General features: G+C 45.9%; 2 protein-coding genes across 2 annotated transcripts in view; one reads left to right on the plus strand and one right to left on the minus strand.

The window, feature by feature from the left end:
* The window catches only part of PTPMT1 (protein tyrosine phosphatase mitochondrial 1), a 12,178-nt gene extending 9,786 nt beyond the window's left edge, over positions 1-2,392 (plus strand). The window contains exon 4 of the mRNA XM_024210902.2: positions 2,144-2,392. Within this exon, the coding sequence (XP_024066670.1) occupies positions 2,144-2,335 (192 nt within the window). The 3' untranslated portion in view covers positions 2,336-2,392. The remainder of the gene's footprint in view (positions 1-2,143) is intronic.
* Positions 2,393-2,654: 262 nt separating this feature from the next.
* On the minus strand, positions 2,655-17,686 carry KBTBD4 (kelch repeat and BTB domain containing 4). Its single transcript, XM_024210891.2, has 4 exons — positions 17,659-17,686; positions 13,026-13,646; positions 5,023-5,129; positions 2,655-4,421 (listed from the first exon to the last, which is right to left on the minus strand). The coding sequence occupies exons 1-4, from the start codon at positions 17,675-17,677 to the stop codon at positions 3,561-3,563; spliced, it is 1,608 nt and encodes a 535-aa protein (XP_024066659.1). The 5' UTR covers positions 17,678-17,686; the 3' UTR covers positions 2,655-3,560.
* Positions 17,687-17,722: the final 36 nt, after the last annotated feature.

A 17,722-nucleotide genomic window follows, 5' to 3' on the forward strand; every position in this document is an offset into this window, starting at 1 on the left:
TGTCACAAGGTGGTTTCTGTCTGAAGTAGTCTAGCTTGCTTAGCACTCTCCTGTACAGTTATGCCTCTGGCTGCTCAGCTGTCTGCACAGAGATGGGCAATGGAAGCTGAATGGGTGATGTTTCTTGACTTCATGTGCAAATAGACTGCAATTAAATGTGTGAGGCAGCTGTCACATTTAATTTCCTAGATTATTCTGGCAGATTCTGTGGCTACTAGGCAGAGGGCCTAGTCCAGGGGCGGGCAAACGTTTTGGCCTGAGGGCTACATTGGGTTTCTGAAATTGTATGGAGGGCTAGTTAGAGGACGCTGTGCCTCCCCAAACAGCCAGGTGTGGCCCATCTGACCCCACCTGCTTCTCATCCCCTGATAGCCCTGCCAGGACTCCTGCCCCATCCAACCCCACCTGTTCCCTGTTTGGGGACCCCCCCCCCCGGACCCCTGCCACATTCACCCCTCCCTGTTCCACCACCTGCTGCCGTATCCAACCTCCCCTCTCCTTCCTGACTGCCCTTAGGGACCCCTGTCCCCATTCAATCCCTGTTTGCTGCCCTCTGACCACCCCACCCCCTAGCCACTCCCCTGCCCTCTCTCCAAACCCCCTGCCCCCACCACGCTGCCTGGAGCACGGGTGGCAGGCAGTGCTACAGCCGCACCGCCCAGAGCACCAGGACAGGCAGCCCTGCCGCCCGGCTGGAGCTAGCCACACCACCGTGCAGTACAGAGCACCGGGTAAGGCCACTGCTCTGCAGTTGCGCTGCCTGGCATGAGCTCGCAGCCCTTGCCGCCCGGAGTATTGCACCGGCGGTGCAGTGAGCGGAGGCTGCAGGGGAGGGGCCAGGAGCATCCCACAGGCTAGCCTCGCCTCTCGGGCCAGTAGCTCAGGTGCCGGGCAGGAGGGTCCTGCAGGCTGTAGTTTGCCTACCTCTGGCCTAGTCGGTACTCCTTGCTGTAATAAATCCTGATTGGCTCTGCTTCCCTTAGCCGCTCCCATGAGCAATGAAGAGTGACTCGTGAGTGAGCAGCTAGCCAGCTGAAGAAAGTGGAGCTCTCAGGGGGCAAGAAAGGGACCTTGCAGGGCTCAGGCTGATGGGAAGCCTAGTCTAACTAGTAATTGCACAGTTTAACTGTTTCTTTAAATGCAAAATAAAATGCAGCATCAAGGGTAAGAACAAACTCAAGACAGAATAAAGTTGAAGTTCCCACAAACTGAGGCAGATTCATAACAGCATAAACTGATATTGAAAATGAGTGCAACTCTGGAACCCTTTGGCATTTCTACATTTGTGCAGGAATCCCTTAGTACTGCATTCATTAGTGTTTGCTTGAGCAGCAGAGGGAAGCAAGAGCAGAGTCAGTCTTTCACCTGTATTAGGAAAGCATATCAGGTAAAGTACAGCTGCTGTGTCTGTCCAGGGGCTCTGTTATGATTAGGGCAGGAGAAGCTGTCCACAAAAAGCATGCAAATTTGGTGAGACATGGCTAGGCCCTACCAAATTCACGGCCATGAAAAGCATGGACTGTGAAATCTGGTCTTTTGTGTGCTTTTACCTTATACTATACTGATTTCATAGGGGAGAGTGTTTCTCAAATTGGGGGTCCTGACCCAAAAGGGAGTGTTGTGGGGGGGGGGTGTTGGGTGTTTACAGTATTGCCACCCTTACTTCTGTGCTGCCTTCAGAGCTGGCCAGCAGCAGTGCAACCCTCCCTACAATAACCTTCTGACCCCCCCCCCCCCCCCACACACACACACACACACACTCCTTTTTGGGTCAGGACTCCTACAATTACAACACTGTGAAATTTCAGATTTAAATAGCTGAAATAATGAAATGTACAATTTTTAAAATCCTATGACTGTGAAATAGACCAAAATGGACCTTTGGTAGGGCCCTAGACATGGAGCCTCGGGTAATCATTTGCACCCCTCTATTTGAGGGAGTGTCCTCTCAGGAGCTCCTATTGAGAGCTGGATGTCTCACTGAGGTAGGCAGGAGATAATATTCAGTACAAGGAGGGGTAAAGTGAGCCACTTTCCTTGACCACCTAAACTAGGCTCTAGAAGAAAGCTAGCCCCTCCAGAAACCTGTGTTGACCCATCTTTAGATAGAATGGATTTTCATTCTGGATTTCTGCCTTTCCAGCTGTACCAGTGGAGCCCTCAGGAAGCAATAGAAGCCATTGCCAGGATCCGTCCTCACATCCTTGTTCGCCCCAGGCAGGTCCAGGTCCTGGAAAGATTTCACAGGAATGTGATTGCTGAGGCAGCTGCAGAGTCTCAGCAAGAGCTACCAGAAACCATCCATCAGCTCCCCACACCAAGCACAAGTTCCTAGTGAACTAATAAGGAACGGACTGCTGCACAACCAATAAAGAACTTTTCAGACGCACAATAGCAATGGGAAGCTTGGTTTTTTTCTTAACAGCTTCTGGCATCATGTCCTTACACATACAATACCTGACCCTAGGGTTGCCAACTTTCTAACCAAACAAAACCGAACCCCCTTGCCCTTCCCCTTTGCCAAGGCACCGCCCTGCTCACTCCATCCCCCCCTGCCCTCCACTGCTCACTCTCCCCCACCCTCCCTCATTTTCAGCAGGCTGGGGAGGGCCCCTTTTCAACCAGGTGTTCTGGTTGAAAACATCAGTGCCATTACTGCAGGGGACAGTGGTGTCAAACTCTTCTCGCATTAATACCACCAGCAAAAAAGAAGCCATATCTTTGTCCCACCAGACACTTTTATTTAGGCTCTCACCTAAAGGGCTACAGTGCCAGCAGGGAAGGGTGTGAGAAAATGAACTTTAGTTTCATCTTTAACCATCATACAGCTCTGTCATATAATGTCAGCAGGATGGGAGCTCCAGTACTGGGGCTAGAAACCAGCATTGGCACAATAGTATTTTAAGGATAGTTTTCCTCTTTCTGCTAGGTGGCAAAGTAGCAGCAAGTCCATCTCCCCTATGTTAGGGCAGAGCACAACCAAGTCAGGGACTTGGACCCACCTCTAAATCAGTCTACAGTACAGTCCACTTTAGTCAGTGCCTCTGGCCTGAAGCCAGTCCTGTAGCCTTAGCAAGAAACATTCATATTGGAGCCCCATTTCAAACTGCATAGAGCTTTTTTAGGGAGTGTACAGGGTGGCCATTCCCTGTGACTAGTGATGGCAGCAGCACATGCAGCCTCCTGGGCTATTACATTAAAAGGCTGTGACAAAAAGGAGTTTATCTGCTTATGCTAGGGCTTGCTGGTGGTGGATAGTTCTAGGCCTAAGAAGCCTATCTGCTGCAATTTGAGCTTGAAACACAGCTTCACATCAGAGGATCATAGTAACACTATTTAGTCTATCTGGGATTTAAGATGCTGTAAGTCAACTTAGAGAGTATACTGAAAGGGAAAACAGCCTCACATCCAGGAGACTCATACTGCCTGCAAGCAGGGCTAAAGAGGAGGGGGCACTCTATGGTGCTGTGAGCTGGTCTTGTTGGGGCAAGTGCTAAGGAAACTGAGTATCTCTAAGCTGCTCTACAGAATGTTCATGTCTTGTCCGTGGGCTTGTCACCTCAAGCCAGCACAAACTGCAGGTTAGTGAGCAGCACCTTGATGCCACTGGTGACAGTCACCACAGACGTGGCTGGGTTGAGTTTGAAGGTGTTGGCATCTCCCTTTTTGTAACGATCCCGAAAGACATAGATGCTGCCGTTACAACTGGCAATTTTCCAGAGGGATGGTACTGAGCTCCAGGCATCTGGCAGACAGAGTCGGGTGAAGCTATCCAGGAGGGGATTATAGCACAGCAGCGAGTCCCCCTCAGCCACAATGAACACTAGGTCTTTATGCACAGCGGCATGCATGTGCCCTGCAAAAGGCAGTACATAAGGCTTCACGTGGCACTTCTCTGTATTGGTGTCATAGCACTGAATGAGCCGGGAGGGCTTAGTGAAGAAGTCCAGATCATTCTCCTCCCCACCCAGCAGGTAAATGATACCATTGAGGTTGGCACCTGCAGCCCCAGAGACAGCTACTTCCAGCTGGCTGGTCTCTGTCCACACATTGTCTCGCACTCTGTAGTATATGACAGCATTGGAGAGAGTGTCCTGCAACGTCTTGCCTCCCAGTGAGTATATAGCATCCTTGCTGGGCACGGAGACAAGGGTGTGTTGGAGCCGGTCACGGGGCAGAGGAGCACACCATTCCCAGTCTATGGTGGCATTGTTACATTTCCACATGCGCCGTGGAATGGAGCCCCCTACGACATACAGGTCACTGCCATGCTTGCAAGCTGCAGTGATCTGATGGCACAGGCTATTCTGGCCACTCACACTGATTGAGTCATCATCAGCACAATGCAGAGACACAGCAAGTGAGTGCGTACGCGATGACTCCTTCCCAATCAGGTAGATGTGAACGTTCTCCCCAATCTCCTGAGAGAGAAAAGGGATTTTTGTCAGAATCCAGGTAGGAGTTGTCACAACACACCTGCCAGCAGCATTCAAAGCTCCATTCCCTTTAGGGAGTTTTGGGGCCCAGTAGCTCTGTGTTAAGTCATCTCAGCCTCACTTGACTATAAGGTCTCAGGCTCCTACATCCTCCACACCCTGTGCTTCAAGCCTTGTCTAGGCACCTTTTATTCCTGACCTGGTAAAATGAGCAGTGCCCTGCACCTGAATCTACATGGTCAGGCTTCAGTTCAGTTAACGGCTAGGAAATGCTCAGGGAGCAGAATTATAGTCATGAGAATACCAAGCTTTAAGCTTTCTAAACTGGCCCCTTACCTGTGTACTTGGGGAACACCAGGCTAATACCACTGATTAGTTAACCCTATTGGCAAGATCAGCCTCGAGGCTGAGGCCATTGACAGTACCTGGGGTTTTCTACCTGTGGATGTGCATTCCTGGTATTGAAGCCACAACTTTTTCAAACACTAGGAGGTCACAAATGAGGGCAGGAGCCCTTCCTCATCGAGTAGGGAACCAGAGCAGTATGATAACTGCATTAACTGCGGGGCACAGGGGCCATCCATACCTTTAGACTGGATCGCAGTACCTCCGAGAAGCCTGCCCGCTCCTCTTTGTTGAAGTTGATCCAGGTTTCTATGGCAACTGTTGGATTCTGTGAACATGGAACACCATCTGTAGTTTCAGAGACAAAAGAATTTACAATAAATTGACATGCTATTCTCAAGGCGTGAGCTGAACAACCAGCCTTTTCCTCATAACCTCTTCCCACTATGAGGACACCAACAAACCCTATCTTGAGCAAGAGTGAGGCTGAGGTTTATAAAACCTGGCTAGTATGGCCAGCAGGAGCAACTAGGCACCTATATCAAGTCTATCTGGTTCAACATCAGGAGACACTGCTTCTTGGGTGACACAGCAAATGTTCTATTTGAGGGGTCCCTGTACCATAAGTCAAAGTCAGTGAGCTAATGTCACAGATCTTAGCAAACACCCTTCATGGGCACTCACTAGGACTTCTGAGAGAGGAATCCAAGCTTCTGTGCTCTGGATCCCATTAAGCTTCTGGAGCCCCAGCAGTCTGCATCAGTGGTTCTTCCCTGGGTCCCTCTGGCCCATTTCCTGGGCACTGATTCTCAGTCTGCTAGCCCTTCTTGGAGATGGAGCTCCTCAGGACATTTGCCATAGGCCTCCAGGACCAGTGCTTACCCCCAAGATACTCCAGGTACTTAAACATGTCCCTTTCCCATACCACCACCCTAAAGGCATGAAGCTTCTGGTTTACAGTTTAACTCGCAGGGGCACGCAGCAGTTGTGAAGCAGTGAACACACTCTGCACAGAGTCTAACACCTTTTATGCTCTTTTATACTTAATCAAATAAAGAACAAGTCAGTAGAGGTCACACAAGACAACAAATATCTTAAACACCTCAGTCCCTCACTTTCTAGCTCACCCTTCCCTTGGGAGTCCTTAGGGATCATCAATGTCCAGACAGTCAGGGAATCCCCTGCCTCACACCAGTTGTTACGTGGTGGGTGGTCTCTCCCTCGTGGACTGGAGAAAAATGTCCCTCTGAGCAGAAAAACTTCTGCACTTTTTAAAACCCATGTCAGCTTCTCCGTATGAGCACAAACCCCTGCCAGGTTACTTGCCCATTGCTAAATCAGTTCTTCTGGGCAGGGACCACTTTGGTCTAGATTGAACAGATTTCCAATGATTGGGAACTTAGCATCAACTACTCTTTATTATTATTCTTTTGCCACCAGTCTTTGGAATCTCAATCCAACATGGAAGCAAACAGACCACAGAGAAGGCAAAAGGCTGCACATTCAAAATGGAGTTTGCAGCTTGACACAAACACATAGGGTGCATAGTCTCACAAAGAATTCATAAACTGTACAGATATATTCCCAACTCATCATACCCTATGCCTGCATCACAGAGTCAGTGGGGGGAAGGAGGGAAACATTGCACCATGATGCTCAGAGAGGAACAAACATCTTCTCACTTAGGCAGTGAGGTTTGGACCTATAGGTCTTTTAGATCTCTTGCTGCTCCTGGAAGCCCAACTAACAGCACCAGCAACACTTTTCCTCAGTCTGCACTTAGACAGACAACTATGATCCTTCTTCTCAGATCTGGACCTTCACCTTTGTTACATACAGGCAGGATTGCTGCAACATGCTCTTCTTGAAGCTTGCCTACTGGTGCTGAACCACAATACACCTGTACTTAATAGGCTGCACTGGTTTTCTATTTGCTTCCATGTACAGTATTAATCCTTGGTTAAGCCATAAACCCTTGTATCTTTAGTAAATTGCCAACAGCGTGCTAGGTGATTGTATCTAGTTTCAGATATGACTGCCTGAGAGATCATCGCTCCCCCTATGTGGAATCCTCTCTAGACTCAGCTTGGATTGTGTGAGGCATGACATTCCTTCTGAAGGTTCCTTGACTCTGAAATCTGCTTCCTCTGGGCCTGACAGAGCCCCAAGTTAGTTTGCATTCAGTGCATTAGACAAGACCCACCTGTTTGCTCATAATGAGGGAGTTTATTCTGTTTAGGGTTGATCCATTATTACTGGGATTGTCTAAATCACTGGCTGTAGCAACCAACACACAAGTTAAATGTATGGTTTTATTCTGGAAATGTGTCCAATGGCCTAGCAATGGACAAGTTTTATAAATAAAACATCATCTGCATTACATTTGTTTTAATGCTTATCACTAATGCTTGCTTATTTTCCTCGGGCTTCCACTAACTGGGTTGTAGTACAGGGAGTGCTTAAGCTAACATAGTGCTTCTGCCTAACCACACTATGGGTGTATTTCCGTTTGGGGCCCATTTTACAGGCCTACCTGGGGAACACAATTGCACAAGGGGAAAAAACCCACCACAGGAGCCTTTAAACAAAACAATCAAACCAACCTAATCTGGGACCACAAACATTAAAATGCCATAATCCTAATCCCATGGTTATTGCATGGTGTCACTAAAGGTCAGAGTTAAGGCTGTTTAAGTGCCTTAACTGTTTTTTTCTTATCTTAATATGTTTGGATTTCTTTTAAGTGTAACCTTAACTCTGAATTTCCTGGGTTTAATAATAATAGAATCATAGACTTTAAGGTCAGAAGGGACCATTATGATCGTCTAGTCTGACCTCCTGCACAACGCAGGCCACAGAATCTCACCCACCCACTCCTGTATCAAACCCTAACCTATGTCTGAGCTACTGAAGTCCTCAAATTGTGGTTTAAAGACTTCAAGGTGCAGAGAATCCTCCAGCAAGTGACCCGTGACCCACGCTACAGAGGAAGGCGAAAAACCCCCAGGACCTCTGCCAATCTGCCCTGGAGGAAAATTCCTTCCCGACCCCAAATATGGCGATCAGCTAAACCCTGAGCATGTGGGCAAGACTCACCAGCCAGACACCCAGGAAAGAATTCTCTGTAGTAACTCAGATCCCACCCCATCTAATATCCCATCACAGGCCATTGGGCATATTTACCGCTAATAGTCAAAGATCAATCAATTGCCAAAATTAGGCTATCCCATCATATCATCCCTTCCATAAACTTATCAAGCTTAGTCTTGAAGCCAGATATTTCTTTTGCCCCCACGGCTCCCCTTGGAAGGCTGTTCCAGAACTTCACTCCTCTGATGGTTAGAAACCTTCATCTAATATCAAGTCTAAACTTCCTGATGGCCAGTTTATATCCATTTGTTCTTGTGTCCACATTAGTACTGAGCTTAATTAATTCCTCTCCCTCCCTGGTATTTATCCCTTGAATATATTTATAGAGAGCAATCATATCTCCCCTCAGCCTTTTTTTTTTGGTTAGGCTAAACAAGCCAAGCTCTTTGAGTCTCCTTGCATAAGACAAGTTTTCCTTCCTCAGATCATCCTAGTAGCCCTTCTCTGTACCTGTTCCAGTTCAAATTCATCCTTCTTAAACATGGGAGACGAGAACTGCACACAGTATTCCAGATGAGGTCTCACCAATGCCTTGTATAATGGTACTAACACCTCCTTAGCTCTACTGGAAATGCCTCGCCTGGTGCATCCCAAGACTGCATTATCTTTTTTCACGGCCATATCACATTGGCGGCTCATAGTCATCCTATGATCAATCAATACTCCGAGGTCCTTCTCCTCCTCTGTTACTTCCAACTGATGCGTCCCCAGCTTATACAAAAAATTCTTGTTATTAATCCCTAAATGCATGACCTTGCACTATTCACTATTAAATTTCATCCTATTACTATTACTCCATGTATGATATCCCGGTCCTTTTCTGTATTGGCAATACCTCCCAGCTTTGCGTCATCCGCAAACTTTATTAGCACATTCCCACTTTTTGTGCCAAGGTCAGTAATAAAAAGATTAAATAAGATTGGTCCCAAAACCGATCCGAGGAACTCCACTAGTAACCTCCCTCCAGCCTGACAGTTCACCTTTCATTATGACCAGTTGTAGTCTCCCCTTTAACCAGTTCCTTATCCACTTTTCAATTTTCATACTGATCGCCATCTTTTCAAATTTAGCTAATAATTCCCCATGTGGAACCATATCAAATGCCTTACTAAAATCGAGGTAAATTAGATCCACTGCAGTTCCTTTGTCCAAAAGATCTGTTACCTTCTCAAAGAAGGTGATCAAGTTGGTTTGGCATGATCTAGCTTTTGTGAAACCATATTGTATTTTGTCCCAATTACCATTGACCTCAATGTCCTTATCTACTTTCTCCTTCAACATTTTTTCCAAGACCTTGCATACTACAGATGTCAAACAAACAGGCCGGTAGTTACCCAGATCACTTGTTTTTCCTTTCTTAAAAATAGGAACTATGTTAGCAATTCTCCAGTCATACGGTACAACCCCTGAGTTTACAGATTCATTAAAAATTCTTGCTAATGGGCTTGCAATTTCATGTGCCAGTTCCTTCAATATTCTTGGATGAAGATTATCTGGACCCCCCGATTTAGTCCCATGAAGCTGTTCGAGTTTGGCTTCCACCTCAGATGTGGTAATATCTACCCGCATATCCTCATTCCCATTTGTCATCCTACCATTTTCCCTAAGCTCCTTATTAGCCTCATTAAAGACTGAGGCAAAGTATTTGTTTAGATATTGGGCCATGCCTAGAGTATCCTTAACTTCCCCCCCTTCCTCAGTGTTTAGCAGCCCCACTTCTTCTTTCTTTGTTTTTTCTTATTTATATGGCTATAGAACCTTTTACTATTGGTTTTAATTCCCTCTGCAAGGTCCAACTCTATATGGCTTTTGGCCTTTCTCACTTTATCCCTACATGTTCTGACCTCAATAAGGTAGCTTTCCTTGCTGATCCCTCCCATCTTCCACTCCTTGTAGGCTTTCTGCTTTTTCTTAATCACCTCTCTGAGATGCTTGCTCATCCAGCTTGGTCTACAACTCCTGCTTATTAATTGTTTCCCCTTTCTTGGGATGCAGGCTTCTGATAGTTTCTGCAACTTTGAGTTGAAGTAATTCCAGGCCTCCTTCGCCTTTAGATCCACAAGTTCTTCAGTCCAATCCACTTCCCTAACGAATTCCCTTAATTTTGTAAAGTTAGCCCTTTTGAAATCAAAAACCCTAGTCACAAATCTATTTTTGTTTACCCTTCTATTTAGTTTAAACTGAATTAGCTCATGATGGCTCGAACCAAAATTGTCCCCTGCAACCATTTCTTCTATGAGGTCCTCACTACTCACCAAAACCAAATCTAAAATGGCATCCCCTCTTGTTGGTTCAGCAACTACTTGGTGAAGAAATCCATCAGCTATCGCATTCAGGGAAATCTGAGCCCTATTATTATTACTAGCACTTGTCTTCCAGTCTATATCTGGGAAGTTAAAGTCTCCCATGATCACAGAATTCCCATTAATATTTATTTACTTAAAAACATTAAAGAGGTCTCTATCCATATCCAAATCAGATCCCGGTGGTCTACAGCACACCCCAAGCACTATCCCAGGGGAGGCTCTAATAGCTTTCTTCCCCAATGTGATTTTTGCCTAGACAGACTCTGTCTTATCCATTCCATCCCTTCTTATTTCTTTACAGTCTACCTCATCATTGATATACAATGCTACTCCACCACCTTTGCCTTTATTTCTGTCTTTCCTAAACAGCACATACCCTTCAATACCTGTACTCCAGTCAGGACTACTATTCCACCATGTTTCTGTTATCCCTATAATATCTGGTTTGACTTCGCATTGGTGTACAGACATCTTAATTTTTGCTGTTTGGCTTCGCTCACATTCTTTACCTGATTAGGCCCAGACATTCTACCGCCAGTTTCACCTATTAGACTGGTATCTACGCTACCCTTCCTCCTTATGTCCATTCTCCTACCCACGGCTGTATCCTTTCTTACTTCATTTTCTTCCCTCTCAATGTTAAAATCCAGCATGGAGGTTACCTGGACATCTCCCAACCAAATGCATGTTTTTAGGGTAATTACAAACAAGCTGTACGTTTTTTGTACCCTTGAGATACTGATACACACTTTCAACCCTAACTCCATCTGAACAGCTTGTCTGTGGATTTCCTAAGTATTTTTTAATTAAAAAGTTTCATACACACCCTAACCTAGAAAATGCTACCATGCGATATTTCTAACGATTTGCAGATATTCAGTAACAATCTTAATTTTTTTTAATTTAACTTTTATGGATAGATTCACCAGTACCTCCAAAGCAGTGCACAGCTGCCAGCGAGGGTGGGTTCACAGCTGCTTTGCCTTGCTGGAGCAGCACAAAGCATTCCGGTGAATCTGGCCCTTAATTTGCAGTTGACTTATTGGAGGGCTGTGTTAATTAAAATACTGCTAAGCAGAGAGCACCAGGGTGAGCTCAATCCGCTATTCCCAGTATCACTGAATTTTAAGGACTCCCCCATAGTCCTGCCTGAATTACCCTGGCAGTGCTGTCTCAACACATTGTAGAGCCATCAAAGCAGTACCACAGGGAAGCCTTTCAAGCACTGATGCCCAAGCCAGCATGAAGCCATAGAATTTTTAAAGAGCAGTGGCAGATGGGCCAAGCATCTTGACATGTGAGAACTCTTGACACGTGTCCGCTCTCCTTCATACCACTGACTCACTGCAACCAATAGGCTCCACTTGAGTTACCTGTCTAGTGTATACAATCCTAACAATTAGATACAATTGTTTATAACTACATTAAAGTTATACCCTACTTTCTTCAAATATGGCCTATGCATAAAATTTCAATTAATTTTAAGTATATGGAAAGTTTGAAGTGTCTGCATTATTATTCTATTGTTAAGATCATTCAGGACAAAGAAAAGGCAGATTAAGAAATGTAACAAAGGACCACATCTTTAATTAATTTTATCATAAACAAAATAACAGATTTACTTGTAAATACTTTGAAAATTCATTCTGTAGTAGAAGAATGTGCAGTAAAGTTGGGGATGATGTACTGTATTTTTCACACAAACAAGACATTGAAGCCCTGCTTTAAATGAAAAATGGTACCCAACCTTAATTATGGAGTCGCAACCAGCACCTCCATAATACCAGAAGGAAAAAGACAGTAGGGAGAAAGCATTAAAAGAGAATGAAAGGGCTGGAATTAATCATGACTCAAATGGCTGAAATACTGGGCACCACCTTTAGATCTTGTTTTCCAAAAGAAGTGAAGTTCAGGTAACTAAGACAGGAGGAAGCCCCTGTAAAAATAGCTCTCGCTAAAAAGATAAGGGAATCCTTGGAAGATGACATATAGACATTATTGGGACAACATGCATCCCAAGCTGTTAAGGGAGCTAGCAAACAGACTTAATGTACCATCGAGTTATTTCTGGAAAAATCCTGCAAACATTCCAAAAATCTGAAGAAAAGCACATACAATTATAGGCTCCCCTACACCAGCTATGTATGTGGCTTGATTGCCTTCTGAAAGCCCTACAATATGAGTGGAGCAAAGCGTCTTCTATAGGAAACCAACTTGATATGACACAACATGTGTTTGGCGCTTTACAAACAAATCCAGCTCTGAAATGCTTTCTACTGAAATTGACAATTATTTGAGGAAACTCATAATATTATTGAAGATACCACATAGGATGGAAGCTCAACAGTTCATTGAAGGTTCATAAACTACACCCGAGATATCAGTGAGCAGGGACCCCCATAAGGTTTAATGGCAAGCATCCCCTGAAACCTATGAGGTTGGAGGTTGTTACCCTTTCCCCAGGAACTGCTGTGAGATAGACAATATGACCATGTTACCAGCATCTTTTATGTTAATGTAGCTATTGCTCAAAGGGTGGATGCTTCACTGCCAGCTACAGTTACCAAGGCTTCTTTGAATAAGTTATGCTGGATGGTTTGCTATGGGAAGACTTGCTTTGATCAGCCTCTGAATAAGATAGTTGGGTCCTCTGAATCCCATCCTCCTGGCCTTCTTCAAAGCCACCCTGCTGGTTGTTCAGATAATCCCCACAAACCTCTGAGACAGCCACCCCAAATCTCTCTCCACACCCACATCCTGGCAGGTCTCATAAGCCCCTTGTGCCTACCTGTAAGGATGTCTGTCAGCAGGCGGAGAGGTAGGTGCAGAAACTCCTCTGTATCCTGAAGCTGTGACAAATGTGACTTGGCACAGTGCTTTGCAGCTGTGTAGAGCTCCATGTCACTGTGTTGATCTGCCAGCCACATAACCTGAAGACAGTTTCTCACCTGCACCGTGCGGGCCAGGAAACGGGAGCACTCCTCAAAAAGGGCAGTCAGCTGATACATATCTGCCACCTCATACGTTTCCTGCAACTCTTCTGCCCGCAGCTTTACAGTCCCATGGTAAATATAGTCCACCAGGAGTTGGAAAACACTCTCGCTAACATCTTGCAGCTCAATCACCTGGTTGTGAGCCTCCTTCAGGTTGGAAGTGAACATGGAACGAAAGAAGCAGCTCTGAGCTGAGAGGACTAGCCGGTGCAGCTGGAATTCTTTGCCTTCCACTGAGATGGTAACATCAGCAAAGAGCTCATCCTCCAGACAGAGCTTCATAATACCCTGAGCTACGCGGCCTGAGTGAGAACGGTCAGTGAAGGTATAGTTCACAAAGTAGTTCTCTTCTGTGGAGGAGCCCCCAGTCTCCTCCGATGAGTCCATGTTGCTGCACAGATCTGACCTCCAGCAATCTGTAAAACAATGGCAGTGAGACTCTCCCCTCAACTAACAAGATCATGCAGCTCAGGGTACATGCAACTCCAAAAGCCAAGAGGAGTCGGTGGGTAGCAAACAAACTGCAGCCTAAGTAACATAGCTACTAGAAACTTCCACCTGATCTGCAGTGCTTCCTTATAAGTGCAGCACATGAGGTGATGTGATTAAAACTGCCACAGCTCTCACTACAGTGGTAGCCTCATGCAACAGTGGAATCCCAATATTCCAATCCCTGGAATTAGCAAACACAATTACCCTTTCATCCCCATCTCAGCGTCCTAGTGAAGTATAGCAAAAGAGATCTAAGGTATGTAGGGGACATATCCAGCAACCCAAATCATGAATCTCTCCTTTACAACAGAGGCGGCACATGAAAGAAATTTCAGAGTTTCTGACTCTAATAAAGTCAGATTCATTCTTCTCACATTGCATACTCCCCACTTCCGGTTTGATAACAGGGATTTCTGAAACCAATAAAGCAAGGAAAAAATGGTATTATTAGTGTGGGCAGGTCAGATGCAAACAAGGTTGAGGTATGGTGTGGCGGCAAAGGGCAGAAGCAGCAGTTAATAGCATGACAAGGTGCTAATTACCATATGAAAATGAGGTGATGTATGTGTAGAGGTAACATGTATTGGGAGTTTATTTTTCTGAAAATAAAGTGGGAGAAGAGTCATGCCAGAACTGACCAGGAGCCCTCAAACTACCCAGATGAGAAATTTGCCAAGTGCCTGACAGTTGCATTAAATTTGTATGAAGTGCCCTGCATCTTCAATATGAGATACAACCTGTAGAGACGACTACTCCCAGGTAACTTGGATCAGATAATCAAGTACTATAGAAAGGCTTCACATTTCAAGCCAGATGGTACCTGCCAGATGTTATTAGCCATAATCTCCATTAGCAGCAGGGCAAGGTCAAAAGAAGCAATGGTGTCTCTTTGGCAGGCATTTCCTCAGGGGCAGGAGGAGAGATAGGTCTCTGCCACAAAGAAGAGCTGCTGCAGAGAGGGGTGGTAGTAGAGTGACCAGACGTCCCGATAAAATCGGGACCATCCCGATATTTAGGTGTTTGTCCTGCGTCCCCGACCGATCTTTGGTCAGGACACAATTTGTCCCGATATTTTCTTCCTTTCATCTGGTCAGCCTAGGTGGTAGCTACCTCTTTACTTCACTGGTGATGCTATTGTGCAACTGGAGGGTTTTGGCATCAGCAGCAGATGCATCCCAGCAATAGCAGAACATAGACAAGCTTCTTACAATTGGGACTATGCTCACTCAAAACTCATTTTCACCCCTCAGCGAGAGACTAAATTTCTAGCCCCAATTCTAGTGGTCCATAATGTTAACATTCAATCTTAACCATAGCAGTTATCTCTGCATCATCATTTTTCAGTGATTTCAATAGGATAATTTCATCCAAGAAGTTTGCAATTGCTGTAGTCCTTCGGTTGAAGATGTAGGCCCACAATTGTTCAACTTAGTCTGTAATTTGGAAGCATTCCTGGGGGTTCTTTGCTGAAACTAAAACACACACACAGCAGTGACCATGAGCAATACTTCCTATCATTTCTGGTTGCCAAGAAGATCCTTTATTCTGGAGAATGATAACCTTGCCTCAGCTATAAGTATCTTTGTTACTTCTCAGCTGGACTACAGCAGCATAACATACCTGGGCATGAAACCATCAATCTCTAACTAGTACAGAACTCAGTACCTCTCCTTGGCAAAACAGGCCACCACAGCTACATCAAACCTGTCCCCTGCTCTCTACAGTGTCCTCCCATAGGCAATTTCAAGTCAAATTCAAGGTTTTGTTCCTTATCTTCAAGGCACTCAACAACCTGAGCCCAGGACACCTAAAAGATCACCTGAAGTGCCAGGATAAGAACGGTGATCGGCAAGGTCACTCTTCAGGTACCATGAACTTTTACTGAAAGGGTAATGCTCACTTGTGGTGGAAACAGACCTTTCTCAGACTGTGGAACAAACTCCCATAGGAACTAAGGACCATCACAAACCTCATCACCTACTCCAAGTGTAAAGTCCATTTTTTCAACCTCGCCTTCTCCAATATGAATACAAAGCAGCATGTTCTTATTAAAAAGCTGTACCTACCAGAACAAAACACTGCAATGCACACATAGCTTCCTTCTTGGGGAGAGGATGAGAAAAAGAATGAACTACATGTGACAGATGCTAATCATGTCATTTAATGCACTGTTGGAAGGTGTTCAATGACTGCAATGATGAAGGTGATTTACCTATATAGAAAATAAAATAGATACCAACAGTCATTTTCCTTTTCTCTTGTCTAAAATAAAGAATCCACCAGGGAAACGACATCTTAGTACTACTATTAAAAACTACAGTTGAAGCAGAATAAAGGCTGCAAAAACAAGTGCACAAATTCTGATAATGCTAAAGGTGACATTTCCCTCATAACATTAACTTGACCACATGTCATGTGCAGGATTTTTCAAAGATTGGGGAATTGTATAATCTTCAGATAAAGACTGGTGGTAAAATACACAATGGGAGGATCCACTTTCATGCTTTCTTCTATACCATGTGCTCATGAGCATTACTTCTTAGCGTCACTCAGAGACCTCCAATAACAATTTCAATTTCTATCTCCATGGTGATGATACTCAGATCTATTTCTGTCTTTTCCGGTGAAGGGCAGTTTGGCTGGGCAGGTCTGGGATCAGTTGGAGTCTGTCTCTCCCACATTTCTTCATGGAGGCCTCAACAATTTAAGCTTATCTTTCTTCCTATATCTTCCCCATGTCTCCCATTCTCTATCACAGTTGACAACACCATTGCCTATATTACTTACATGATCAGGGAGTCATCTTAGGCTCCTCCCTCTCCCACCACTTTTTCCTCTGTCCCAACAGCTAACACACTTTTACAAGCCCTGATTATTTCCCAATTTGATTACTGCAACCTCCTCCTCTTTGGCCTCCCTACTACCCATATCATTGCTCCCTCCAGTGTATCCAAGTTGTGGCGGAGAGATTAAAAAAACTATTAATGATTTTATTGAATTTCATATAAGTATCTAATTATGCAACCAATCCAAGGAAGAGAGGGATGGAACTACCCCCAAGAAGAGGGAAAGAACTGATGAAAAAAGAAACGAAGGAAAAAGTGATGGAAAAGTGGAGTGCTTCACAGGTTGTTTGATGAATGTCAAGCATATGAATTCAAATGCAACAGAGCTCTGCTTCTTGTGACAATGGATAATTGATCACATCAGCAAATAAAGATTACATCTTTCAAATTGTTTGAGTCTTTTGTATGCCGTACTTCCAAGCCCACCAAATCAATGCTGGTCCCATCCTGGGAGTGCGGAAGGCGCTTGAAAAAGCAGTCCCCTCCCTGGATCTTTCCTGCCCCCTTTCATCCAATCCTTCACCACTGACTGAGATTTACCTTCAAGTAAACCCTTGGACAACACCAGACGGGCTTGCACTTCGCTTTCCTCTGCTGCCCTCCTGTCCACGCCTCCTACCCCGGGCTTCCCCTGCATGCGCGGCACACTGCTCACAGACCTGAAATACCAGTCCCAAACTGGCCTCAGGCCGCCCCTCCGCTCAGATCCCGCCCAGAAACCTGCTCCTTCGAGTCCCCCAAGGCACGCGAGTCCAGCCAAACCGGGGCGGCCCCCCTCGCACCTCCCGCCAGCCAAAGCCCCCCACCCGCTGGGCCAAACCGCGGCCCCCACCTCCCCTTGCCCGCCACCCCGCAGCTCGCCCCTTGGGACAGGAAGGCTCCTCCCCCTAGGCGCGGCCGATCCTGGACCCGGAGCCAGCGCCCGCCGCTCTCCACCGAGGGTGCCCAGCAGCCCGGGCGAGGTTCGCGGCTACAGCCCTCCCGCCCTGGTGCGCCGCTGCTCCCGCGGTGGGGAAGGACGGTGGCACCAAGGGAAAAACCCCGCGCGGACTCAGCCTTGGAAACGCGCCCGCCCCGCGAGGGTTCCCACCTGCGGCTCTTCCCTTCATGCCGCAGGCCCGGGCTGGAACCTACCACTAGCCTTCCGGGGAACC

Source organism: Terrapene carolina, unplaced genomic scaffold (genome assembly GCF_002925995.2).
Source record: "Terrapene carolina triunguis isolate 2854851 unplaced genomic scaffold, T_m_triunguis-2.0 Scaffold96, whole genome shotgun sequence".
NCBI classification, from domain to species: domain Eukaryota; kingdom Metazoa; phylum Chordata; order Testudines; family Emydidae; genus Terrapene; species Terrapene triunguis.

Bases quoted from the DNA above. Each gene is read 5' to 3' on its own strand.
- KBTBD4 (XM_024210891.2), bottom strand. The intron at 5,130-13,025 runs GTAGGCACAAGG...CTGAAACTACAG, and splicing joins GCTGACAGACATCCTTACAG to ATGGTGTTCCATGTTCACAG. The intron at 4,422-5,022 runs GTATGGATGGCC...TTTCTCTCTCAG, and splicing joins TACTGCGATCCAGTCTAAAG to GAGATTGGGGAGAACGTTCA.